The sequence below is a fragment of the Myiozetetes cayanensis genome, unplaced genomic scaffold (assembly GCF_022539395.1).
Source record: "Myiozetetes cayanensis isolate MyiCay16 unplaced genomic scaffold, myiCay2020 scf14, whole genome shotgun sequence".
Taxonomy (NCBI): domain Eukaryota; kingdom Metazoa; phylum Chordata; class Aves; order Passeriformes; family Tyrannidae; genus Myiozetetes; species Myiozetetes cayanensis.
In genome coordinates this window covers 19,544,663-19,571,379 of record NW_026087048.1, presented here as the reverse complement: position 1 = coordinate 19,571,379, position 26,717 = coordinate 19,544,663, and the positions used below count along the sequence as shown (strand labels likewise).

At 54.0% G+C, this 26,717-nt stretch overlaps 1 protein-coding gene across 11 annotated transcripts in view; it reads left to right on the top strand.

The window, feature by feature from the left end:
* ITGA11 (integrin subunit alpha 11) overlaps positions 1 to 26,717 on the top strand; it is a 63,109-nt gene that overhangs the window by 10,507 nt on the left and 25,885 nt on the right. For 7 of the 11 annotated variants that reach the window (XR_007628142.1, XM_050309506.1, XM_050309511.1 and 4 more), the window contains 4 exons: positions 3,602 to 3,729; positions 5,425 to 5,579; positions 14,992 to 15,103; positions 25,650 to 25,759. Coding sequence is in view for 10 of the 11 variants with exons in the window: in XM_050309506.1 (XP_050165463.1) it covers positions 5,444 to 5,579; positions 14,992 to 15,103; positions 25,650 to 25,759 (358 nt within the window). In the remaining variant the exon portion in view is untranslated. Of the gene's footprint in view, positions 1 to 3,601; positions 3,730 to 5,424; positions 5,580 to 5,630; positions 9,871 to 12,321; positions 14,533 to 14,991; positions 15,104 to 25,649; positions 25,760 to 26,717 lie in introns of those variants that run through there. The other 4 variants (XM_050309516.1, XM_050309513.1, XM_050309515.1 and 1 more) reach the window with 4 other exon arrangements.

The following is a 26,717-nucleotide window of genomic DNA, read 5'->3' as shown; positions in this document are numbered from 1 at the left end:
TTTAGGGAGGTGGGCAGCCCTGGGATTAATTTATCCCTGCTCTGTTCCTAATCCATCCCAGCTCCTGGGCTGGCTGGGCAGGGAAACATCTTTATCCTGTTACAAGCCAGGGCAGGTTTCTTGCTGATGCTGCATCCTTCCCATGAGCTGGAATTCCCTCATCCAGCCTCATCCCTGCCTGCTGGAGCAGCCCCTTCACCACCCTACTCCTGTCTGGCACTGGGAGCAGCGCTGGGAATGGGGATCCCAAAGCAGGAGAGGATACAGGACCCCCAGGCTTTGCAGCCCCTCTGGCCACTGCACAAGGCATGGCTTGGAAAAGCAGGATAAAGCTGAAATAACACTGGGGAAGAGGTGGGAGAAGCCAGGGAAAAGGAGTTTGGAAGTTGGAATTAGGCAGAAGAAATAAGGAGGGTGAAGACAGACCCCATGACGGGGGATTCCTTCCCTGCAGCTTCCATAGCCAAGGGGGGGCTCTTCCTCCATCCCATTCCACAGCAAAAGCCATGGAGGCAGCCAAAATCCAGGGAAAAGGCTTAGCAGTGCTTTTATGTGAATTTAAGCAGCTGATGGAGTCAAACCCTCAGTGAATTCCCAGCTGGAAACGGGAGGGAGCTCTGATGCTCCTGTGGTTTCAAAGGAATTTTGTCCCTGGGACATCCCAGGGCTGGTTCATGGACTGCAGGGAGGAAAATGAACCACCTGCTCGTTGAGACAATCAGTTCCTCAGCCTGCAATATTTGCCTGTGGCTCAGCATCCAGGAGCAATTTGTCTGGGTGGTGGGAGCCAGCCCCAGGGCTGCAGCACTAAATCCCTTCACACTTCCCTGTTTTTCCATCTCTGGGTTCCTGCAGTTGGAAGCCTCGGGATGGCATTTCCTGCCCTGCAGACAGGGCTGCACATGGCACAGCTGCCAGCACAGGCAGCCAAGGGACAGGGAGCAGCAGGACTGGCTTCTCTGGGAAGAACTGGCGCTTTTTTTCAGGATGTTTTCGACCCTTTTTTCCCAGAAAAGAAGCAATAAGATGGGAATGTGCTGGCACCGGCTCTGGAGCAAACCTCAGGTTCTGTGAACAAAGAGAGCACCTTCTTTGGGCTGATCTCGCCCTAAAAATCCAACTCCCATATTTGGTAAGAGCAGGGAAATTGTTTTGGACACCAGGAGGAATTTTTTTTTCATGGAAAGGGTGGTCAGGCCTTGGCAGGGACTGCCCAGGGAGGTTTGGAGTGCCCAGCCCTGGAGGTGCCCAAGGCCAGTGTGCCATGTCCAAGATCCCAATCCATCCCTGCTGCTCCCATGGGAACCTTGTCTGTTCTTTAGGATGTTTTTAAACACCATCACTGTCAATTCAAGTGAGCTCAAACCTCAGGGGTTTTGGCACGGGCAGGGAGGGTCAGGACAAATGGGAATGGCTTTAAGCTGAAGCAGGGCAGGGTTAGGTGGGATACAGGGAAGGAATTCCTGGCTAGGAAGGTGGGAAAGCCCTGGCACAGGTTGCCCAGAGAAGCTGTGGCTGCCCCTGGCATCCCTGGAAGTGTCCAAGGCCAGGTTGGATGAGGCTTGGAGGGACAGTGGGAGGTTTGGGGCTGGAATGGGATGAGCTTTAAGGTCCCTTCCCATCCAATTGTAGGATTCTAGGAATCCCAGGGTAACAGGGATCAAGCCCTCAGTCTGCCAAGGTAGAGGAAATTCCCTGGACTGCCACCCTGGCACGGGAATGCCCCTGGCACTGCTGAGGGCTGGGCAGGGCACAGGGACACTCCCTGTCCATGGGAACACCCGGCCAGGCACGGACAGCAAAGCAGAGCCCTCTCCAAACACCTGGAACCTGTTAAATCCATCTCCAGAGTCTAAAAATGGCTCATCCTTCCTTTTTTTAGAGAGGGCCTGCTGGGAAGTGGCAGCACTGAGTGCTCCTGGAGCCAGGTGAGAGCAGAGCTGGGGATCAGGAATTGCTGCCCGCTGGAGTTCTGGGCTGGAAGGGCTTTGGAGCTGCCTGGAGAAGGGGTTTGTGGCAATGGGAAGGATGTTCTAGCGACCCAAACGTGTCTTGGAGCGGGGAATGTGCTTGTTTTCTGCAGTGAAATGATCAGAAATATTCAATTCCTAACCTGCAGCCAGGGGAGCAAAATTCCCAATGAAAAGGTGCCAACACTGGGCTCATCATTTTTTGGAACCCCCGATTTTTTCCTCCCCAATTTTTGTACCCCCCGATTTTTTCCAAAACATTTTTTGTAACCCCCTATTTTTCCCCCCATTTTTGTACCCACCCTATTTTTTCCAACCCATTTTTTGTACACCCCTATTTTTCCCCCCATTTTTTGTACACCTCCATTTTTTCTCTGATTTTTTGTACACCCCCATTTTTTTCTCTTTATTTTTTGTACACCCCCATTTTTCCCCCCAATTTTTTGTACACCTCGATTTTTTCCCCCATTTTTGTACCTCCCCGATTTCCCCCTTGCTGCTCTGGAGGGAGGGGTGGGAGCTGGAGGGGAGCAGTGAGGAGGAACTGGTGGGACAAATTTGTATCCCCTTTTTCCTGAAGGTTTCGAACTCCCTTGGTGTAAAAATCCCAGGATCGCTGAGGTTGGAAAAGCCTTCCAGGATCACTGAAGGTGGATCCTGTGCCCCATCCCCACCTTGTCCCCAGCCCAGAGCACTGAGTGCCACATCCAATCCTTCCCTGGGCACTCCAAACCTCCCTGGGCAGCCCCTGCCAAGGCCTGAGCTCCCTTTCCAGGGGGAAATTCCTCCTCATGTATAAAAAGTCCATCAGCTGGATTTTTTTGCTTCCACCTCCATCACCAGAATTCCCACCCTGGTGGATCCCTGGAAGCTCAGAGCTGTGTGGTGCCAGTGAAATCCCTTATCTAAGCCCTGGGGGATGTGGTGTGTCCAAGCAGAAGGTCCATGGGGATGGATCCATCACCCTCCTCCCAGCTCTGCCCCCCCTTTTCACACACAGCAGGAAGAGCAAGTCTGAAAATCTTTTTTTTCTTTTTTTTTCTTCAGATTTTATGCCCAGAGTCACTTTTCCCGTTGCATATTTTCCCCTGCAGGAGGTTCAGCAGTGAATTAATCCAGCTCTCCTCTGATCCTGGGGTTTTTGGGGCCTGCCAACTGCACGGGGCCGGTTTGGCACCTCCTCTGACAGCCCAAGCTTGAAATGGTTTTACCACTTGTGTTCAGAGCTTGGCCCTGTTGTGTCCCCTCAGCAGAACAAAACTGCAAAGACCCCCCCTGCTCCATCCCCAGCTGGAATTCCAGTTGCTCAGGGATTGCCTCCAGACAGGAGGAATTGCTCCAGGAGGGAGCAGAAACCTGGGAGGAGCTGGACAGTGAATAATATTCACAACAGCTCAGAGAAGTTGCATTAAAGGGGTTTGTTTGGTTTTTCCCTGCAATTCCCCAGGGAAAATATTCTGGGTTTATTGGGGAATAATTTGCTTTCACTTTCTTGGTTTGAGGGGGGGGGAGGTTAAGTGATGCCAGGACTTTCCCAGGGATTCCCAGGGATCCAGCCAGCCCTTCTTTTAGAGGGAAAAACCCCAAACATGTGATTTTTTTTTTCTATTTTTATTTTTTTTTAATGCAAGGATCCAGGCTGTGGTACCTGGGAATTTCTCCAGTCTATGAGTGCCACTGGTCAGCCCAGGAATTCTGCCCAGTTATCCAGCACAAGCTGAGGATCCCAAGGGATTCCTCTTAACAGCTCATTATCCAGGTGGGTGTTTGTTCATTCAGAGTAAGAAATAAAGAGAGGGAGACTAAATAAATAGACAAAAAAAAAAAAAATGATTGCTGGCTAAGTAAACAAAGAAATTCCCGGGTTGGAAACCTTCTTTTCCAGTGAGAGGGCTGTAAATAGGGAATTAGGAGGAGGGTTGGATTGTGGGGAGCCTTGGATTGGGGAAAAAGGGAGGAGAGACCTTAAATGTGGGGGGACCCCATCCCTGCAGATCCTGCTCCTCCTCTGCCATTCCCTGCTTTGCCAGGGGGTTCCTGTGGCTCTGGAGATCCCTCAGGAGGGTTTGGATGTGCTCCCCAAAGCAGCTCTTGGGGAGGAGGGGTGAAGGTTTGTGGCTGTGCCAGCACAGCCAGAAACACCCCCCAAGGAACATCTCAGCTGGTGGATTTTTGGGTGTATTTTTGTAAAAAAGAGAATTTGGGAGGGGTGGGTTTTGCCACCACCCTCAGCCCCCTCAAAGCCCAGCCCCTCCCGGGGTTGGTGGCGGGGAAGGGGAGGGAGGGAAGCACTTGGGAATGGTTCAGAAGTGCAGCTCCTGCTAATTGAGTGCTGGGAGCTGAGGGCCAAAGTTCTTGCAAACACGGCAGAGGTGCCAAGTCTCCACTTTCCAGAGGTTAAATTACTTCCTCCTTTTTGGAAATACAACAACAACAACAAAAAAACCCCAAAACAGAAAGCAAAAAGCAGAGCCAGTGGGTCTCTGGAGCTCCACTTTCCCTGGAGGGTTTCTCTGGGGTTAGGGGAGGTTTTGTGGCTGTGCTGTTGTGTCTGGAGCTGGGTGGTGGCTGTGGCTGTGCCAGCCTCAGTTTCCCTGGAGGAGGGGGTGGATGGGAGGTCCCTGTGCCTGCCTGGGATGGGGAGTGCAGGTGGAGGGACCCTGTGGCCACCATGGGGTTGCTCAGGGCAGGGGGAAGCAGATGTTGGACATCACCCTTGGAGCGTAATTTGGGCTTTCCCTGCTCCCTGGGTGCTGATTCAGCGCCCTCCATGGAGTGGAAGGTGTCCCTGGAATGGAATTAATGATCTTCAAGGTCTCCTCCAGCCTGAACCAATGTGGGATTCTGTGAATTTTTTTTTTTTTAATCTCCCTTTCCTGTTCTCCCGCTGCTTCCCTGGACCCAGAGCGATCCCAGCTGGCACTTTGCTCTGCTCCCAAGCGCTGGGAGAATCCCAGGGCACAGAAATAACCCTGGAGCACCCCGGATGGGTCGCTCGGGGTCACTGCAGGCTCGGGCAGACGTGACGTGTCCTGGCGGGGGCAGAGCTGGGGCTCTGCAGAGCCTGCTTTGGTGTTTACAGCAGCTTTTGTTTCGGACAGCCGAGTCTCCAGAGCTCTGAGCTCAGCAGAGCCGGCATGGCCAGGAGTGAGGATGAGCCACGTGCTCCAGGAAACAGCTTGGAGCTGCTCCCCATCACCAGGGGTGACAAATCCTCACCCAGACCCAGCGTTTGAGCAGTGTTCGGTGCTCCAGAGCACCCAACCTGCATCCCTCCTTCCCTAAAACCTGGGAGGAGCCCCCTGGGAGCACCCCAGCCCCTCCACAGCCAGGAGCAGCTCCCACGTCACCATCAGCCCTTCCTCTGCTTCTACCAGGGAATTCAGGATTTTGTTTTCATTCCCAGCCTCTGTTTACATTCCTCGTTTCTAACTTAATTCTTCCAAAACTCCAGAGGCGAAAGCATCCAACGCATGACACCCTCCCAAAGGTCAGGCTCAAGGAGGCATCTGCTGGAGGTTGGAAAATCTGAGCAGACGTGGGAAAACCTTCAGGGAAGTGCTGGGCTGACCCTGGGATGGAGGTCGGGCAGGGAGTCAGTGGCACGAGGTTCGTGTGGGGCTCGGGGGCTTTGGGGTGGGATTTGGGTGCAGGGAAGGAGGTTCTGGTGGGTGCCATCCCTGCTCGTGGTGGAGGGGGGGTTGGAATGAGGTCTTTAAAATCCCTCCCAGCCCAAACCATTCCGGGGTTTTATGATTTTAATTTACAGTTACTCCCAGGTTTTTCCACCCCAGTGATGGACAGAGGCTCGGTGCTGGTCCATCTTTAGCCCAGGGTCACCCCCACTCCAGCTGCAAGGACGTGGCCAGTGCAGCTTTCTCCTCCTCCAGATTTCAGGAGAAAGTCCATCCAAGGATGTTAATGTGGAAGACACGAGATCTTCCCTTTGGGAATGGCTGTTAATTCCATGATTATTTCTGCAGCCAGCTGAACTCGCTGCCCTTTGTCAAAACCATCCCTGCCTGTTCTCTCCTTGCTTTTTCCCCCACTTGTGATGGGATTTGCAGGAAATGCTGATGCTTGGGGAGGTAAAAGCCTTTCCCAGGGCTCAGGTGCAGAGCTCAGCTCTGGGGTTTTGTCCTGCTGGAGGGATGGGGTGGATCAGGCCCAGTGAGGTTGGACACAGAGCATGGATCATCTCCAAGGTGCAGGAGCCTCAGTTTACACTGATGCTTTCCTTGGAAACTCTCAGGTTTCCAGAGAAAATAAGGGTTTTTTTTTAATCCCAGACTTGAGACATCTGAGCCACGAGAGCAGAAAGGTTCCTGGGCAGCCAGGATTTGTCGGGGTTGGGAGCTGAGAGCTGCTGTTCCCCTCTGGAAGCTGCTGCTTTGCTCTCTTTGCAGGAGGAAACTGGTTTGGGTCTCACTTTCTCCGTTAGTTTATTCCTGGCTGGTGGAGGGCCCCGAGGGTTTGGTGCTGCTCTCACTGGGTTGGTTTTGGTGGGACACACCATTCCCTGGAGGGGATGGATCCTGCAAGCACCTGCCAAGCCCAAAATCCTGGCTCTGAGCCTCCCCCTACCCCCAGCAAAACCCAACACAGAGAAATCCATGGAATTCCAGAATGGCTTGGGTTGGAAGTGGCCACAAAACCATCTCCTTCCAAACCCACCATGAACAGGGACGCCATCCCCTAGACCAGCTCCAGTGGGTCTAGCTCAGATCCCAGGGAGAGCTCCCAGCAAATCTTTTCCTGCTGCACTTCCAAGGCTCCTGCAGTTTGTTTGGAGCTGTGCTGGGCTCTGCTGGAGATGGCTGGCAGGTGTTGGTCCCGTGAGGAAGCGACTGGTCCTTGTCCCTCACGGTGCTCATGTGGAAACCACCCCCTTCTTCTGCCTTCACTGCAGCTGGGAGAGGGGATAAAACCAGACTAAACCCCAAAAACCCCTAAAACGCCCCTCCTTCAGCTGGGTTTGGGGCTCAGCCCATGGCAGCACGTGTGGGTCTCTCCTTCACGCTGCTGCAGGAGGAGAGATTTTGGAAAGAGGTTCCCGGGCTGGATGGAACAGCCCTGAAATCCAAGCAGGATCCAAAGAAAAAAATGAATTGGGAAGGCAGCTCTTTTTTTTTCTTTTTACAGGATTAATATCACATGATGGATCCATGAAAATTCTCTTCCCTGGCTTTTTGGCCAGCGAGGAGCCCACAGAGCAGCTCCTGCCCGGTGTCGGGGGATGTCCCCATGGCAACTTCTTGCAAGGGGCTGAAATCCCCCAGTTTCCTTGGGTTCTTGTTTCTCCATCCATCACTCCCCCCCGACAGCTGTTTACATTTTGGAAGGATGACATCAATATTGTCAGAGCGCAGCTTTTCTCCTTTGAACTCCTGCCTGGCACTTCTCGCTCGTGCCAAGGGCTGGGTCGTGTTAAGATGTCCAAGGGTGAGCTCTGATAACTCAGCACAGGAGGAGGAGGCTGAGGGGAGATGCAGCCACTTGAGTGACTTCTCCTTTGAAACCAGTTCTGCAGAAATTCAGTGCAGTTCATCCCAGTCAGGTCCAATTTGGATTAACCCCCACACCCCCCCCAGGGATTTGCAAATTGTTTTGTGACCGTTACAGGCGTCTCTCAGACCCTTTTTACTTCGCATCACTCGTGACCCCAGAGCATCCCCGGGCTTTTTCTTTCTGCTTTGCTGCACAGGAACTCTGGTTGGTGCAGAGAAACCTCCTGAGGCCAGTCCTTTGGCAGGAGTGGGACAGCAGATCCCAGTAAATCCAACTTTCTGCTGGTTTCCAGGCCAGGCAGTTGGAGGCAGGAGCAGCTGCTGCCGCTTGGTTTTCCATGGAGTGTTTTAACTTGGGAAATGTTGTGCTTGAGACCCCAAGGGAAGCACAACACCAGGCCCAGGACCCTTTTTCTGGTGCTGTTTTCCCCCCAAAATCCCTTTGATCCAGCTGGTTCCACCGACCTGCTTCCAAACGACCCCTCTGGGAACTGAAGCAAGAGGCGGATTTTAAGATATTACATAGGGGTTTTTGGTATTCTATTGAAAATGTATTTATTTTTTCGTGGAAAACTGGCTTGCCTTCCAGCTGCCTGGGAGAGTTGAGTTCCCAGCAAGGGATTTCCCCCAACGTGCCCCGGGCTGGGAGCAGGAGCTGCAGGGCTGGGACTTCTGCTGGGAGCATCCACTTCTCAGGGATCCCTCCCTCTGTGCTCTGCTTACTCTGCTTTAAATCACAGCTGAGCTTCCTGTCTGAGCTTTTTATTCCCTGAAAAACTGACTTTCACCAACCCAGCAATGCATCTCGTTCCCTTTAAGTTGTTGCTGCCCCCCCTGAAATGTTTTTTGCTCTGGAGTTTTACGGGGGAAACCAGCTGGGAAATGCAGCTGAGGGCTGGAAATCTCTGTCAGGCAGCGTTTTGCTGGTGGAAGGAGCACTGCACAAACAAGCTGAGGAGCATCCACATCTCCACACCCCTTTGGATCCTCCTGCTGCCTTTGATCTGTGTCCCAGCCATGTGTCCTCTCCCTCCTGCAGACCTCAAATGTGTATTTTTGGGAGGGAAGAGGGAAGAATGAAAAGAAACTGGATCTCCCAGACAGTCTTTCAGGCAAGAGTGTTTGAGCAGAGCTTATCTCCCTCCTGCAGCCCCCAAACTGTCTGACAGACACTTGGTAGACAGAGACATTGGTGTTTGGACTCATCCCAAAATATCTTTGCTCTCAGCTGGGTGGGAAAAGGGATAAAGCTCCTTCAAGGAGCTTCAATTGCTCTCCCCAGCGAGCTCCTTCAGGGCTGAATGTGGAGATGCTCCTGTTCTCAAGTGCTGGGGATGGATTGGACAGGGAAGGACCTCCTGGGTCACATCTGCTGTGTCTGAAACTAAACCAAAGCCTGGATTGATCTTTTCCGCTTGGGAAAAATGGAAGTGAGGATGTGGCTGGATCCCCCTTCCCCACTGGAGCCACCCCAGCTGGCCACAAAACCAGGGTGAGAGCTGAGCTGCAGCTGGAGCTGCCTCCTGGCAATCACCTCCAAAAGGTGCCAGCAGCCCGGGGAGGGAGAGGATGGAGGGAGGAAGTGCCACCCTGGGGTGCTGAGGGACTTCATGGGTGTGGGGTGCCCAGCCCAGAGGGATCTCAGTGCCAGGGGTGGCTCTTGTGGGGACGCTGACCCAGGACCTGTGGGGAGCAGGACAGGGAAGGAAACACTCCCCAGCAGTTTTTCCTGCCCCTTTGCTGTGGTTTCCCCACTGGGCTCTCTTGCCCACCAGGACTGGGTGCCCGGGTGGGTGCAGGGGAAACTCAATGGTGTGACCGGTTATCCCAGAGCTTTGTGGTGCCCTGTGGCATCACAGCCACCTCCTGGGTGCTGTGGGCACTGGTGTCACTCTTTTCCCCCCTAGGAGTGGCACCTGAGCAGAGATGATGTCCAGCTGGGGGTGGCACCCAAGTGGAGGTGACACTTGAGTGAAGGTGACACCCAGCAGAGGTGACACCCCTCAACCATCAGTGATCCTTCCATCCCCAAGCTCCCCCGCGGGCTGAGGGGTTCCCAGGAGGCCCCAGGCGCTGCCGTGGGATGGAATTCCCGGCTGGCACAGCTCTCGGGGAAGCCGCTCCCTAAAGGGTGCCGGGCCGTGCGAGGGCTGTCCCCGCTCCGTCCGCTCCTGCTGCACCTCCTCCAAGTTCTCTCGTCCCTCCCACTCCCTCCCGATGCTCGCCTCCTGTCAGGGAGCCGGGAAAGGCTGGGATAAGGAAAGGGCTCTGGGATAGAGGCGCTACCAGTCTGGCCGGCTGCCCCCGCGGATGCTCCGGCGCGGGGAGCGGGGCAGCTCCCATGGCCCTTCCCAGCGGGATGCTCCTCGCCTGCTCCCTCTGCCTCCTGCCCGGTAAGTGCCCTCTGCGCCCACCCCGACTCCTCAAACGGGGCGAAACCCACCGGGAATAACTTTGGCTGACCTGGGGAAGGTGCTGGAGAAAGCCCAAGGTTAATGAGGCTCTTGGAAAAGTTTTGCCGGCAGCGGGAGGGAGGGAGGGAGCTGGGAGCCTTTGAGGAGGCTGCTTGGGAGGGATGGAGATCCTTGATGGGCTCCCCAGGAACGAGCGGGCGGGTGGACCCCCCTCCTCGGCTTGGAGGAACAGGATTAATTGGTGTTTTCCTGAAGCATCAGATGGTGGGGGGAAGAAAACCCGCCAAACGAACGACCCTTTTATTCAGAACCAACGTTGTGTCCCACAGGTGGTTCGCGTCCTGCGGCACAAAAGACTCGGGTTTAAATAAATTCAGAGGGGGTTTTAGGCAGGGTTTGGCTCCAGGAGCTGAGCCTGCAGCTTATCCCGAGCGGGACGAGCTGCCGGGGGCTGGGATGGGAGCGGGGATGGATTTTTATGCTCCTTGCCGGCTCGCTCGGGCTCTCTTCTTGCAGGAAAGCGTCCCAGCACCGGTAATTCCTCTTTTCAATCCCATCTGCCACCCTCCCGCCCGCAGCCGGGCTCGGAGCTGCCAAACTGGGCTGAAAGCGGGGGGATAAAAAGCCTTTCCCCAAACCAGGAGCGCGGCCACGGGCTCACGCCTCCCCCAGCCAAGCATTCCCAAACATCCTGGTGGAAACGCACGCCAGGCTGGTTGGTTTTTTTTTTTTTATGGCTGCTTTGCTTTTTTTTCCCCCTCTCTGGTGGCGGATCCTTTCAAGCAGCGGCGGCGGAGCTGCTTTGCTCGGTTAATGGGGACCATGTGTGCCCTGCCTGTGGCCAGCGTGGGGCTGCCTGCGTGGAGGGCACAGCCCTGCCCTGCCCACGGCGGGGACGCGGCCCGTGGGGTGAAAACCCCTCACCCCGGGGAGACGCTGCTCAGACACAAAGGGTGGGCTCTGCAGGAGGAACTCGGGTTTGTGGCACATGGGCAGCTCTGCCCTGCCCTGGCTGGGCGGGAATCCTGCCTAGCACTGGATTTACCCACGGGGGGTTCTGTATCCAGGGGGTTCTGCCCATGGATGTTTCCATCCTGGAGGGTTTCTACCCTTGGATGTTTCTGCCCGTGGTGGTTTTGGTACCCAGGGGTTTCTGCCTGTGGGGGTTTCAGCCCGTGAGGTTTTGTGCCCACAGTGGTGCCCTGCTGGGCACCCACACGGGGTGTTGGTGGGTCAGGACTTCCCGAAGGCTCCAGGGGGGCTGTGCTGAGGTGTCCGTGGGTCCCACCACGCACGCAGCAGTTTGCCCTCTCCAGTTGGGGTTCCCAGAGAAGGCAGTGCCATCCTGCCCTCTCCCAAGGGTCACCAAATGGCAAAACCATCGTGCTGGCTCCGCGTGGCACCTTTGGGATTGGCCAGGTGGGTTCCTGAGGACCCTCCAGCCCAGGCTCTGATGGTGGAGACAATTTTGGGTGACTGCACAGCCCCAGCAGTGCAGCTGAGTGGGACCCCCCTCCTCCCCATTGTCCATCCACTGGCCAAGGCTTGACCTGGAAAGATCCAATAAATATCCTCCCCCAGATGTTTATTTGAGAATAACCTGTGGCTTTCCTGGCATTTTCCTGGGAAAGGGGCAGTGGAAGACCTGCTGCTATTTACTCCTGATTGGCGTTATCACAAATGAGCAATCCCCACGTTCCTCAGGGCTGCAAAACGTGGCCATCAAACAGCTCCTCCCCACTTTTGGGGGGCCCAGAAAGCTGGAATTCTGGAAGCACAAGGTGCTTGTGTGGCTGCAGCCCCGGAGCTGTTTGTCAGAGGTTCTGTGGCTGAGCAGGAATGTTACGACACACGAGCCGGGAATGACTGATCCCTCTGTTCATCCTCAGCATTCCCTGGCTCCTCATCCCCTGCTGCAGCAGCCACCAAAAGCCTGGGCTGTTTCCTAATAGCTGATGACAAATGCTGGCTTTGAGATAGGCACATGGAGAGGAGCTGGGTGCTGTCAGCATCTCATCTGGCACAGAGGGATTCCTGGGAATTAAAGCCAGAGGGAAGCACCAGGACACGTGGCCCCTCCTGCTCCTTCTTGCAGCTTTTGCCTCAATGTCCCTTATCGAGCTTAAAGATTTCCTTGGTCAGCCAAATATTTCAGTCCTAGGAAAAGAACAAGTGATGGGATGCAAAGGAGCACCTGGTGCCACCAAATCCCACATGGGGATGGGGATGGGGATGGGGATGGGGATGGGGATGGGGATGGGGATGGGGATGGGGATGGGGATGGGGAGGAATCACAGGAGCCCAGCCCAGTGCTGGGTCACCAGTGGCATCCCCAGGGATGCTGAGGATGCAGGGATCACATCCATGGACCCGCTGCCCACTCCTTCTGGGCTTGAGTGAGGAGAGGAGATGGGATTGAGAGCGGCAGGGCCGGTTTTGAGGTGGCAGCCGGAGCTGCCTGGCCCCGGCACGCTGCAGGTTCCTGGCAGATGGGAGCTCTCCCTCTGCCATGCCCTCCCAGGCTCCTCCAGGGAGCAGCTGGCTCATCCCTGCAGGGAAGCAAGAGCCTGGCGTGGCACGTGCTCCTCTCGTGTCCCATTCACAGCCTTTTCCCTGGGTCCCCTGGAGTGCCCCATACCTATGACACAGAATCCCATGGGATGGGCACGTTGGGATCTTCTCCCAAGCGTCACTGCTCCGTGTCGGCTCAGCCTCTCTCCAGGAGCTCCATCCCGAGCTGGGACAGTGCTGGAGGTGAATGAAAAGGGCTGGATTTGCATGATTCAGTTAAAAACACTGCCTGCATTTCCCTCCCAGTCAAATAAAAACAGGGAAACTCTTCCGGCAGCTCCGGTGCCTGGCTCGCAGCTCCTGGAATCAGAAAGCTCTGGAGCAAAGGAAGCAAAATAGAGCCTCAAACTTCTCATGGAAGTAAAAACAGGCTCAGGGCACCACCAGTGCTGCCAGGCACCTTTCCAGAGTCCCCTTTCCAGAGTCCCCTTTCCAGCTCTGGATCCCACTGCCTGCCTAAGGATCCAGGCAGGACGATGGCACCGGGACCGACCATCCCCCTCCCAGAGGTTTCCCTTACAGGGAGGACTTATTTTTATCCTTTCTGGCAGCAAAGGTGGCTTTTATTCCCATCATTGTTTCCCAAATGCGTCTGATTTTCTTCTCTTTTCGATATTCGACCTGACAGGAATCAAAAGTTTGGAGCCGACAGAAGCTCCGAGTTCGGAAAGGAGGAATTTGAGGCTTCCTGCCTTGGCGGCCTCACAAGCAAAACATGTGGCTTTTGGTCACTTCTTGCTGACAGTGATGTCACTCCTGACAAGAAAATGAGCCTGGGCTCTTTGGGGTTGCTGAATGTCCTTGACAGCCCCTGCTCAAGCTCCCATGAGCTGGAGCCAGATCAAACACTCTCTGCTCTTTGTTTTGGTTCTCTGTGCCTCGAGTGCACCCACGTCCGTCGGGGTTTGGACATTCCTCCCCTCTGCCAGCCTGGAGACTTCTGCTCCCAGATCTTTCTGCTTTTCCAGCCTCATCCCCTTCCCCAGTGCCTGCTACCTGCTGTGATTGGGGTGTCCCTCACAGCTCTCCCACCAGCTCAGAGATTTCCCACTTCATGAAATATTTCTGCTGTTTATTTGAGGGTTTGTGTTGTTTTCCATGGCCTGGCTGCCTTTTACTGCAGCTCCACGATGTGGTCCTAAACCAAGGAGCCATGGGATGGGATTCCCCAACTTATCCCAGTGCTCCCAACTCCCCAAACCCTCTGCAGTGCAAAATAATGCAAAAATAAATCAGATGGAAATCCATCACATCCTCTCTGACCCTCGCTCTGCACCCGAGGTGCTTCTGCACAGCCTGGAACTGAACCTGCTGGGAATGCAAAACCCCCTCCCTAAAACCCCCCTCTTCCCATGGATTTTCCAGCCAGATCCAGGGTCTCTCTGGTGGCAGCAGTGACAGCCCAGGGTGCTCCAGCCCCCCTTGCCCATCGCTCCTCTGCTGCCCAGTCCCACTCTGTGTTTCTCCCTCGGGTATCAGTTACTCAGAGGAGGTTTTAATTTGTTTTGTAGTGTTAAATGAGGTCAGTGCACCACAAAATATGCTGGCTCTCATGTCTGTCTCCTTTTTCTTTCTTTTTTTTTGGGGTATTTTTTTTTGATCCCTGCTTTCTAGAGTTTCTTTTTGTAGGATCAGAAAGAAATTTTGATTTGCTGCTTCACCTCAGCCCTCCTTGGCCGGGCTGCTCCGCTCCCTCCCCACGGAGCCAAAGCTGCAGATCTGCTCCTGTGCCTGCAAAAATCAGCTTTATCCCTGACATTCCTACCTAGCAAAACACTCTCCATCCTGGATTGTTCAGCCTGGGAGCAGCATTCCCAACCTCTCCTATTGGCAGCTCCTTTATGCCCCTGTAAATACCAGCCACGAGCCTTCTGTTGCTGTCGCAGCCCTTCTTAAGAAGGATCTTTTATTTGCATGAATCACCCAGCAGCTCCTTTCTGTCCAAGTGGGAATGAAGAGCCAGGATGTGTCAGAGAGGAGGAAGATGCTTTCCTTTCTCCTCCCCATGCCCACCCTGGCTCCAGCTGGTCCCCTTTTGCATCAGGATGAGCTGGTGGATGAGCTTTGCAGGTGGGTGGGGAAGGGCTTGTGCAGCTGTGGCCTCTAAACCCTGAATGATCCTGCTTAAAGCTCTAACCTTGAGGCTGGAAACTCCCTGGGAGCTCAGGGATGGGCACAGGAGTGCTGGGTGGCCCCAGGTGAGGAGGGTCTGACGTGTTTTGGGTCTTGCAGCCTCCTGTCCTTGTGGTGGTGTGGGAATGCTGTGCCACAGGGGGTCAAAGCACCCCTGGCTCATGCAGGGACCATCCTGGGGCATGTTATATGACCTGGGGGAGCAGGGATGGCTGGGGTTGGAGGCACCTCTGAAGGTCACCTGGTCCAGGCTGCCAGGGCTGTGTGCCAGAGTCTGAACCTCTCCATGGGTGGAGACCCCTCGGGGTGAGCTGGTCCGTGTGTGGCCACAGCCAAGGGGTGTTTTCTGCTCCCAGCCCAGCCCTTGGCTGACAGGACCCCTCTGCTCTCTCCCAGGGCTCAGTGACACCTTCAACATCGACACCAGGAGGCCCAGGATCATCGCTGGCTCCAAGGAAGCCTATTTTGGCTACACGGTGCAGCAGCACGACATCGGGGGCCAGAAATGGTGAGTGAGCTCTGGGCAGGGGGAAGCCAAAACAACCCTCCCAACACTCTGCCTGTCTCCTCCTGCTCCATCTGACCCCTGCTTTGGGGTGGGGAGTGCTGTGGCTCCGGGGAGACTGAGATTTGCTCGTGGTGGTGCTGAGGGAAGCAGAGCCCAGAAACCCTTTGCCTTTCCAGAGGCGGAGTTTTGGGAGGGGATAAGGGGATATTTTGGTCGGGTTGTGCACGGAGGGGGGCTGTCCTGGCTCCTGCCCATTTGCCTCCCCTGCACAGGGCTTTGCTCCAGGCAGGTTCCTCGGTCCTTGGAGCCCCTTGGACTCCGGCACTGCTGGAAACCCACCTGGGTTTTGGGTGGGGGCCATCCCATTTCCTGGAGTTTCCATCAGAGCCTGGTCTGCAGAAGTGCTCAGCCCTGCCTGTGTCCATCAGGAACGTGAGATGAGCCTTGGGTGGGCCCTGCTCCAGCTTTGGGTTTTGAGGGGGGTTTTGCTGCTTGCCAGGGCTGATCCCCACGGGGAGACCCTGCCCAGATGTTGGCAGAGCCCCCGGGGGCTCTCCAGCAGCACAGCTGGATGCTGTGGGGAGCAGGGCAGCTTCAGAGCCCATGAAATTCCCTGCACCCCCATTTCTGTGGGATCTGTCCCAGGGTGGGTGACAGCCAGGCTCGAGGCAGCAGGAAAACACAGAATTAATGCACGTGGATGCTCCTGGAATTCAGGAATCAAACCCATTGTGCCTGTGCTGGTGTCTGGGGCTGGATGTCCTCCTGTGTCCTCAAGCTGAGCTGCTGTTTCCATGTGCAGGAATTTTGGGGCCAGTTGTGGTCCCTCTCTCTGCTGGCTCTGTTTGCTGCAAGGACCGTGTGGTTTTCCCAGATGGAATTTTGCATCCCATTAAGAGGGTGATGCTGATGCTGCAGCCCCAGGGCTGGGGGGGCTCTGGTGCTCCCAGAGAGCCCTGCCAGGGACCAGGAGGCCTCTTGGGATCTTCTTCCTCCTCCCTGTCCATGAACCTGTGCTATGGGACTGTTTCCCAACCCAGCTTACCCTTAGGAATCCAGAAACATCCGGATGGGGCAGAGCCCTCCACCTTTTCTTTGCTTGAGAATGTGGATATTTACCCAAATAAATGCTTTTTGGGGGTGAAAGAATTTTAGGCAGCTGATGGCCAGAGTCACTGGAGCATAAACACGGCTGTGGAGCCGTTCCAGTAAATGAAACAAATCCCTGCAAGGTCCTGTGCTGGAGACCTGGGCGAGGAGCTGATGTTGCAGAGGATGTTCCTCTTCCTGACCTGAAGGTCTTCCATCCTCATCTCCCTCCTTGCAGTGCTGGAGCACATCTGGGTGTCTCCATGTGCCTGATTCCTAAGGGAGGGTGGTATCTCCATCCCTCAGCTGCTCCATGGGGTGTCTGGGAAGGCGGGATGGGTTTGTGCTCTCCAGGGCACTCTGATGCTTTGGGGCCCAGGAGCTCCTCGTGTGCAAAACGAACAAAATGTGAAATATTTTCCATCAGGAAGGGATCCAAAACCCCAAAACATTTGGTGGTATTTGCTCTGGCTCCTGCAAGAGGCTCCAGAGGTCCTGCCAGGTCGGGATGAGAGGATGTTCAGGGATCGTGGTTCTCGGAAGCAGATAAGGAACAGGAACCAAGTGTCTCTGCCACCACATTCCTCCTGCCTCTTCTTCTGGAGAACATCCCTTTTCCATATCTCATTTCATCCTAAACAGCCAAATCCCTGGGTGTGTCCCAGGCCAGGTTGGACGGGGCTTGGAGCAACCTGGGCTGGTGGGAGGTGTCCCTGCCCATGGCAGGGGGTGGGATGGGATGAGCTTTAAAGTCCCTTCCCACCCAAACCATCCCAGGATTTATGAGGGATCCTGTGCAATTCCCTCCCACCCCTCAGGGTCTGCTTTCCCTGGGAACACCAGCAGCAGGGAACCCCTTGAGTGTTCAGTGCCCGCAGAGATTTCTGCCCAGAGGGAGCTCTCTGAGGGAGATCGGTGGAAAACACCCATTTTGGGGAATATTTCCAGCCCAGCTGCATCTGTAGGTGCTGTTTAATCCATCATCCCAGCAGGGGGACTCCAATTCCTGTGCCATTAGGAGTCTCTTATGCTTCTTCTCACACCTTGGAGCTGCCACCACCACTGATAGAGTGGTCAAGGGCTGGAGATCAGTGAAAGGGGATAAAAATCCTCGCTTTTCCCAGCAGGACACTGGAGCAAAGAGCAGCCCTGGCTTATTTTGTCTGTTCTCCCATTTCTCCTGCCAACATCAGGCAGGACACAGGTCTCCTTTCCTCTGGTTTTGGTTGCTCTGCATGAAAACACCACCTTTCCCTGCAGAGCAGGAGGGTGTAAATACACACACAAACCCAGCATCATCCCCATCTGCAGCTGTGCAGCACACAGTGTCTGTGACAGGTGTGGGCACCGTTAAAAAACGAGGCCACCGTGACTCCCCCTGGCTGAAGGAGAAGTGAGGGAGCAGCTCCAGACCCAAAAACCTCCGGAACAAAGCAGGGACAAGCGGGATAACGACGGGGCTGAGCCCAGGAGCTGCCAGGAGCGGTGCAGATGGAAAGATGAAAACCCCAGTGGCTGGGAAAGCAGGAGCCAGGTTTCAATCCCATCCCAGGGGAGTTCAGCAGAGTCCAGAGGGGCACAGGAGAGCACAGAGGAGCTCGATGGGTATCTCAGGGGCTCGTGCGCTTCCAGCGACGTGCGCGGACCCGGCTGCCAAATTCCAGGCGTGGAATCCGAGGACTTTGGCACCTCTCCTTCAGTCTGAGCCTCTTAATGCTGCTTTTGGCTGCTGTGGGTGGGTTTAGAAGGGGTTTCAAAGCAGCTTATAGATATATATATATATTAAAAATACATATACATGTGTGTGTAAAGGCATATTTAGGTGTATATAAATTTAGAGATAATATTCTCCAGGTATCTTTTTAATGAGTTTTTCCCTTTCTTGAAGCTTTTGCAGAACGACCCAGATCATTTGCACGTGAGGGCTGTAATTCCAGCCCAGATAGTGGAAAATCCATGAGGAAAGAATTCAGATTATTAAACTCTAGGGGGAGGAAAAAATCCACTTGGATATACAGTGCTCGAAAAGCTGGTGGGTTTGGGGGGTGAGTTTTCTCCAGTGCCTTCCAGAGCAGAGAGTGGCTTTCAAAGCTCCCTCTCAACACCTTCTCTCTCTTCTTCATTAAGCTGGAGGTGCCTTCTGCGAGTATGTGAATGGAAAAGATGACAACAGGTTACTGGAGCTCATCCTGAAGTGCCCCAGGGCTTTGTGCAGCAACACTTGGGCTGTGGCTGCCCAGCCCTAGAGCCTCCTGGTACCTGGAATTGTGGGATCTGAGCATCCTGGGGGGAATGGAAGCTCCCTGGGCTGCTGGTTTGGGGCAAAAGGAGCTGGAAGGAGTTTTAGGGAGTTGCTGTGAGGAGAGAGGCGATTGTGGTGTTGACCTGAAGGGGTGAGCTGACTTAGTGCTGCTCCTCTGCCCCAGCTCCTGCTCTGGTTTGGGCCATTTTGGGGGGTTTAAGGTGTGAATCAAATCCAGGCGGGTTTGTTGCTGTGGATGGACGGTTTTTTTGGGGCTAAAATAAGTGTGTTCAAACATGCAAAGTGTTTCCACAAACTCCCATGGGATGTGTGTCCCTGTGGAAGCTCCCACGGGTGCTCTTCTCACGGTGCTCAGGGATGTTTGTGGCCAACACAAACTGGAATCACATCAAATCTGGGGTCCAAGAGCAGGGGGAAGAGGGAAAAAAATTCCCTCTATCTTTCATCTCCTTCCAGTTTTGTTTGTCTTGGTTGCTCCCTGTCATGCCATGAGCAGGAGCTGTGTCATTCCCTAAGGAAGGACAATTCCCTCCTCTCACACGTGCGTGGGAGGACACTCCAACCACTGCCCTCAGCTTCCCATTGCCACCAGACATCCCAGGACAGGAGTAGGAGAGGGAAAGGGGGTCCAGGGGGTTGGTTGTGTCTCCACAGGGCAATGGCAGCATCTGGGATGCTCCACGTGAGTGCCAGGACCAGCCAGTGGCTGTGCATTGAGGGTTCCCAGCTATGCAAAAAATGGAGCTCGAGAAGAACTGGCTGTGGAAGGAAAGCCCTGGGAATAAACATCCATTAGCCCTCAGAAGCTGTAGAAATAATAAATACAGTGGGTCCCTCTGGGCTTCAGATCTGGGGGTCGAGTGGTTGGGATGCTCCCGAGCTCCCTGCCCATCCCGAGCTTGTGTCCTGTGCTGTCCCAGCCCCACTTTGCAGCTCTGAAACCCCAGTGAAGGGTTTACCCCCCTAAACCCCCCAAAAATCATCTTTTGAGCCCCCCTGAACTTTCCCCCCTTCCCAAGGGTTCCTGGAGAGGGGCAGCCCCGACCCCCAGCCCTGCAGCTGCTCCAGGCACAGACGTGACGTTCCCAGTCCGAGCCCGGCCAAGGGGAGAAGGAGGGGGAGAAGGGAGGGCAGAATCTGCCTGGCGGATTTCAAGCTATAATTGTGCTGATCTGGAAAAACAGTTACAGGGTTTGCTGTTTCCCTACTACTGAGAGAGGCTTTCTTGGCTGGAATTCTCCTGTGGTTTGGCCGCTGCCCCAGCGCTCGGATTATTTTGGTGAGAGGGGACGGGACTGCAGAGCATTCCTGCAGCGTGGGGATCATGGATACTGTCTGCTCCCTCTGCCTCCCTCCACGGGCTGCAGGCACAGGGTGCCCACCTCCTGCCTGCAGGAATTGGCCCATTTTTGGCCTTGTTTTCAAGAAAATCATGGAATGGGTTGGGTTGGAAGGGACCTTAAAGCTCGTCTCGTTCCACCCACTCTGCTGAGGGCAGGGACACCTTCCACAGGCCAGGTGACTCCAGCCTGGCCTTGGGCACTCCCAGGGATTGGGGCATCAATGACTTTTCTGGGCAGTGTTTTCGGAGCTGGTGCCCAGCGGTGCCTCCAGAAGCAGAGGGGTGGGGGAACCCCCTAAACACTGCTTGGTGGTGCTAAGGGGTGACTGGGGGAAAGAGCAAGATCCCCCTGGTGAGAATTGGAGCCACAGTTTGCTCAGGAAACCCCCAGAGGGAAGGCAGGGATCCCCCAGGGACAGGAGCAGCCCTCGGAGAGCACCCAGCGGCTTCGTGGCCCAGCCAAGAAGGGCTGTAAACACCTCCCTGATGCAGCATCCAGGAGGAAAAGGGGAAAAATGACACCAGGAGAACTAGGAAAGTCCCTTCAGTGCTGACCACAGCGAGTTCCTCAGCATGCCTCGCAGCCCGCCCATCAGCCGCTATTTTAGGGCCATGACGGGGACTTTGGGACAATTGTGTCATTTATACAGCCACGTGCAGGGCCCTGACCCTGCCTGTCCCCTGTCCTGTCCCTCAGGGCTGTTCCTGTGACGTGGCTGCCCCGTGGGGGGGGATGGAGGGCTTTGCTGGGTAATTGGGACCGGCGTTCCCGGCCGGCCATGGCGGGAGGAGCAGCCGTGGGAGCGCCGGCCGTGCTGGGCTTGGGCTTTGTAATGAGAGGCTTTGTCAGAAAGGGCAGAAAACACCGAGCAGCCTTCAAAAAGCAACGGCCCAGGGTGCTTGTGGATGTTGGTGGCACGTGGAGGGGACAGGGGTGGGGACAAAGCTCGTGCCCAGGGCTTAGAGCTGGGGCGCTGCAGGGTCAGTGGGACCCAAACTTCAAAACGAGGATTTACTGATTTTTTGGGGGGGAAATAAATCCCCTAAAACTCACCAGGTACGGGGATGGAGCTCTGTGCTCTGTACTTTGCAGGCTGTGGATTAACTGGGGCAGTTTGGAGAGCACAGGGAGACTTGGGAGCGAGAGGGAAGCTCTGATGGCTCCACAGCGAATGCTTCTGCCAAGGGATGGTTTACCAGGTATTCAGTGGGTAAAACCCATCTTGCATCCCCTAAACCCACCAGTAAATGATGGCTGTCTGGCTGTGAGTCAGCCCAGAGGTGGTGCTGGAGAAGATCCATCCCAGAGCGGCCTGAGGGACGTCGGGCACTGCCGAGGGAAGGACCTGGTTTGATAAAGCAACAACCACCAACCCAAACTCCCTCTCTGAGACCTGTTGGAGGTTGCCCAGCTCTCAGCCACAGCTGCTGGTGCCACGAGTGGTTCTCTGGTGGCCCTGGGTCACCAGTACACGAGTTTTCTGTGCTCGTGGTGAGCAGAACTGGCCGGAGCGGCCGGTGGGATCCTCAGCACCAGCAGAGCCATCTCATGATGCCTGTGCTCTTCAGGTGGCTTAAAACCCAGAAAAATAACCTCAGATTGATCAAATGATTAGCTGGAGGCTGCCCAGAAGCTGCTGGAAAACTCAGGACTCATTTTCAGGTCCCAGATCCTCCACCTTGTGGACTCCTCCACCATTTCTGCCTCTCCCTGGACTCCCACTGTTGGTGTTTTTCCACCCTGACCAGTGTGGAGGAAAACATTTGGAAGTCCATCCCTCTGTCCCAGTCCCTCCAAGGCGCTCCAATCTCACTTAAAGTTTTCCACAGCTGAACTCTCTCTTTCCTGAACCTCCTTAATCACTTCTTCATCCAGTTCCATCTTGAATAAATTAACTGCAAGTGAATTTGCCTCGCAGGAGATTAAGTGTCCCACTGATTGAAAAGTCCTGTGAAAAGCAGAGTGGCTCCTGCGTTCCTCCCTGATCCCCACATTCCCTCATCTCCAGACATACCTTCCTCTCCTGAGGTCTTTTCATTTAATCAAAATACCTTCAGGCTCAAAATGAGCTTTGCAACCTCCCCACAGCACACCCAGGGCGTGAGCGGAGCCAAAGGGGTCATTCCCTTCAAAAATCAGGAATTTGCTGGATGCAAAAAGCTCTGGGGTCTCTGGAGGACCTGGAGTGAGGGTCTGAGCTCCATCCAGGTGAAGGTGCTGGTGAATACAGGGGAAAGTGCTGGACAATTTGGCTTCTCCATCGGGATGCCTTCAAAAGCTGCCTTCAAATCAGGGGAGGATGTTTTTCCAGGAGGTAGGATCCAGCCAAAGCTAATTTGTCAGGTTCAGTACCAAGGTAAGTGATGTGAATGAATGGCTGTGACACAGGGAATTCCACCAGGAAAGGTTTTGACACTGAGAGTTAAAAAGTACCCCAATAACTCAACAGTCCTGAATGTCTGTGATTTTAATCTGTGCATGTGTAACAAAGTCATTTAAAAAAGGTGCAAAAAGATGCAAATTGATCCTGGCACATCAATTTTATCCAGAGAAGCTGTGGCTGCCCCATCCCTGGAATGTTCCAGGCCAGGTTGGACGGGGCTTGGAGCAACCTGGGCTGGTGGGAGGTGTCCCTGCCCGTGGCAGGGGGTGGGACTGGATGGGATTTAAGGTCCCTTCCAACCCAAACCATTCCATGATTCCCTGATTCCCTGTTTGCTGTGAGCCTGCACCAATGGACACAGCCATCCATGCCATTCCCAGCCCTGGCAGGACAAGCAGGACCCAGCACAAAGCACTTGAGATCCTCTGGTATTTCCACCAACAGCCTGGTTTCCCTCTTTTCATATTTTCCCCGGGATGAAAGTTAAAAATATGTGCTCAGACATGTTGCTGTGAGCAGTCTGTGCTTTTCCCACTTAATCCCTCTTTTTATTTTTTTCCCTTTTGTTTTCCCCAAGAGCAGGGCATGAAAAGGAAGGCGAGGGAGGGCTTGTTTGCTTCTGGTTTGCTTTTAAAGCTTCTTGTCCGAGCCAAGGCGTGACGTGAGGGCTCCTTGCAGAGCCAGGAGGGCTCGTTGTAAAGTCCCAGGGAGCGCCAGGGGGAGGTTTGGGATCACCCAAGGGTGTGAGGGGGGTGTGGGGAGGGGGAGAGCTGGGATGGAATGAGGAATGGCTCCCTGCTGCAGCAGGATGCTCCAGATGGTTTTGATTGTTGAGGTAATCTGGGTGTTTTAGGTTATTTGGGTGTTTTGAGTATTTTGGGTGATTTGAGTGATTTGGGGTTATTTGGATGATGTGGATTATTTGGGTGATCTGGATGGTTTGGGTGCTTTGGATGATCTGGAGTATTTGAGTATTTTGGGTTATTTGGGTGATCTGGATGGTTTGGGTGATCTGGGTTCTTTGGGTGATTTGGGATATTTGGTTGATTTGGGATATTTGGGTTGTCTGGGTGATTTGGATTATTTGAGTGATCTGGATTATCTGGGTGATTTGGGTGCTTTGAGTGATCTGGCTTATTTGAGTATTTTGGGTTATTGGGTTGATTTTGGGTGATCTGGGTTATTTGAATATTTTGGGTTATTGGGTTGATTTTGGGTGATCTGGCTTATTTGAGTATTTTGGGTTAGTGGGGTGTGATTTGGGATATTGGGGTGATTTGGGTTATTTGGGTGATCTGGGTCATTCCAGTATTTTGGGTTATTTGGGGCACTTGGGATGGGGGTTTTATTTCTTTTTAAGGAAAAAAACCCCATTTAAAGCACAGGGCTGCAAACCACCCAGTACAGGCAGAGGCTGGAGCTGGTGAGTGGAGCAGCATCCCTGCAGCAGCACCTTCCAAACAGCTGGAAAAGCCTTTTCCCAGGCTGCCAAGTTTCCATGAGGGTTTGACAGCCTCAGCTAATGAATCATTCCAGTTGAACCAAAAAGGGAAACAATGCCATTGTCTTGGGGAGACGAGAATTCCGGTTTCGTGAGTCCACGGCCCCTTTGCCTTCATGGCACAGGCTGGAAATATTTGGGTTCCCTTTGAGCTCCCAGGCCTGACAGAACTGGAGATTTGGGGGATGGGTGGGTTGTCCTCAGCACCATCTTTGTTGTAAGGGACCCTTCCACCCTCTAACCAGTGGTGTGCAGGAATGTTTGTTATGGGGTGGTGTGACAACATTAATCTGTGAATATTAACTAATGGGAAAGCCTCTGATGGGATTTCCTGCAGCTTTCCTTCCAGAAGTTCATGTTAAATCCCATTTCTGTTAAATTCTTCGGGAATGAAGAATTCCACAGTGAGAACATCACTCTCTGAGGGGTCTCGACCTTTATCCCTTTAGGCCTTCAAGGTCTTTTTCTCTCCCCCTCCCACACCCTTCTTCATCTTCCACCTTCCCCCTCCTCTCTGGCCACCAGCATTGGACACTGATGGTGGGACAGAGGCTGAGGGACACGAGCAAACTCCTGGGAGAAGGTTCCAGACTTCCCCAGGGTTCTGGATGCTGACAGCTCCAGATGGACACTGCCCTGCTGCAATTAATCCCCTCGTTAACACCAGGGCTGTAAGACAGGAAGTGTTTCCATGAGAATCCGTGGATTTTGGAGCTTTTCCTTTGGTGAGCAATTCCCTTTCATAGTGATGGAATAAAAGAATGAGTGTTTAGTGTCTTTGTAGAGGCAACACTGAAGAAAAAAAATGACCATTTCTGGTCTAACAGGGAACATCTGTGCTGGGCCAGTGGCTTTGCCAGCTGCTGGGAAGGGCTGTGTGGAACAAAAGAGGTCCTGTTTTATCTGGAGATCCACACTCGGACAGTTGAATCCACAGATAGGATTTTGAAAGCAAAGGAAAAAAAATCAGATTTATTTTGGGCCGACACATTTGGAGCAGAAGATGCCAATAACTCGTGGTTCTGGGTATTTTTGAACCAGCCTGGAAGGAATGGGCAAATTCCTCAGGTCCTGCTCCCTTCCTCCTTTGCTCTGCTGGTTTTGTGGTCAGGTCCAGAAGAAGAAAAAGTGAGGAAAATGTTTGTGATGTCCCAGATACGCCCAGACTAGAGACCTGTGTCTTTGGTGGGTGCATGGATTTTTATCAGCTCTTATTTTAAAGAGCAGATTAATGCCCAGTGTCCTCACCTACCCCTGGAGATCCAGATGTTTGGCTCTGGGCTCTTTTTAACAACCCCAGGTCAGAGCAAATTCCCTTTGTCAGCTTTTTGGTGGGGAAAGTTCCTTGTGGGTCCCGCTGTGAGTGGCTGTAAGTGCTCTCCCAGCTCCTCTGGGTTCTGTTGGGCAGGACTTTGGACACATCCCTGTCCTGAAGGCACTCTTGGTATGAGGTGGGAGGTGTCCCTGCCCGTGGCAGGGGGTGGGACGAGATGATCCTTGAGGTCCCTTCCACCCCAAACCATTCCTGGTTCCATGGGAAGGCTCCTCTGTGATCAGCAGTGAGAGGGGATGATGTGTCCCCCCTACCCAGGGCCGGTGCCCAGGGGGACACCTCAGGGGATGCTGAGGGGTTTGGTGCTGGCCATGAGCTGCTGATGGGGGTCCCTGCTCCTTCCTGTGCTTCCAGGTGGTTTTGGAGGCCTCACTCCCTTCCAGGCATCTGTTCAGCCCCGTTCCAGGGGATGGGCATTAATTCCAGAGCTCCAGCTTATTCCTGCCTGTTCCCATGGGAAGGGGAAATGGTGCTTGCACTGAGCCAGGATGGGGGAACCTCAGTGTCCCCCAGGAAGGGACCCTCACCCTGCTGACACCCCCCAAACCACGAGCAGGGGATTTGGGCTGGGGGATCCCTTTTTCCCAGGGGGTTTTCTCACCCTCTGGGCACTGACAGACCCCTCTTTCCCCAGGCTGGTGGTGGGAGCTCCCTACGAGACCAACGGCCAGCAGAAGACTGGAGATGTCTACAAGTGTCCAGTGACCAGCGACAGCCACAGCAACTGCACCAAACTCAACCTAGGTACAGCCCCAGGGGGTCCTTCACGTGCTCAAAAATCGTGGGGTGATTTTTGTCAGGGGTTTGGGGCTTGGTCTGCAAAGATAGACCTGGTTGTGTTGCCCTAAAAGTGCGAGGTCTGAGTGTTTTGGGGAGGATTTTTGGTTAAGGAATTATTTTGGGAGTTCACGTTGTTCCTGGTGCTGAGCTTTAGGCAGTGTCAGGGCAAAAATGAGCAAATTGGAATAGAGTAAAAAATGTTAATTATTTAATATAGCTTACACTGGTTTATTACATGATCAGGATAAACTTTTCAATGGATAATGGTCCCACAAGTATCTGTATTCCCTCCCCAGGGATGCTTGGACAATGTGCCCATCTCAGATGGTTCCCTGGGCACAGGCAAGTTTTGTTCCCAGGACCCAGCCTGGCCCTGTGGTGTTTTGGGAATTGTCACCCAGCCACACCACCCCTGGGCCCCAGCAGTGCTGCTGCAGCAGGAGAGGCCCTGGGGGTGCTCCAGTCCTGCTGATATCCCAATCCCACCTCCCTGGGTGGAGCAAGCAAGACCTTCCCCGGGGTTTCCCGGGCTGGTCCAGCACCAAAGGCAAATGTCAGGATTTTGGGATGTGCCGTCCCCGAGTCGGAGCAGACAAGTCCCCTTTTCTGCCCAGACTGGGACACCCCACAGGCACATCCCTGTCTCAGCAGGGAATGTGAGAGCCAGGAACTTTCTCATGGTCCCGAGGAGCTTCACTGAGGTTTGGGGCAAGATCTGGGGTTTTTAACACTGGAGCAGCTGGAGCAGCTGCTGCTCTCACTTTATTTTTCATCATTATGAATCTCAACTGTCCTGGGTTTCTACCAGATCTGATAAGAGAGGGGGAACTTTGAATCATCTGCAACATTTGATTGATTGGCTCCAAATATTTCTTTTTTAACCATTGTTTTCTTTTCTCCTTTTTGTTTTCATTATTTGGGA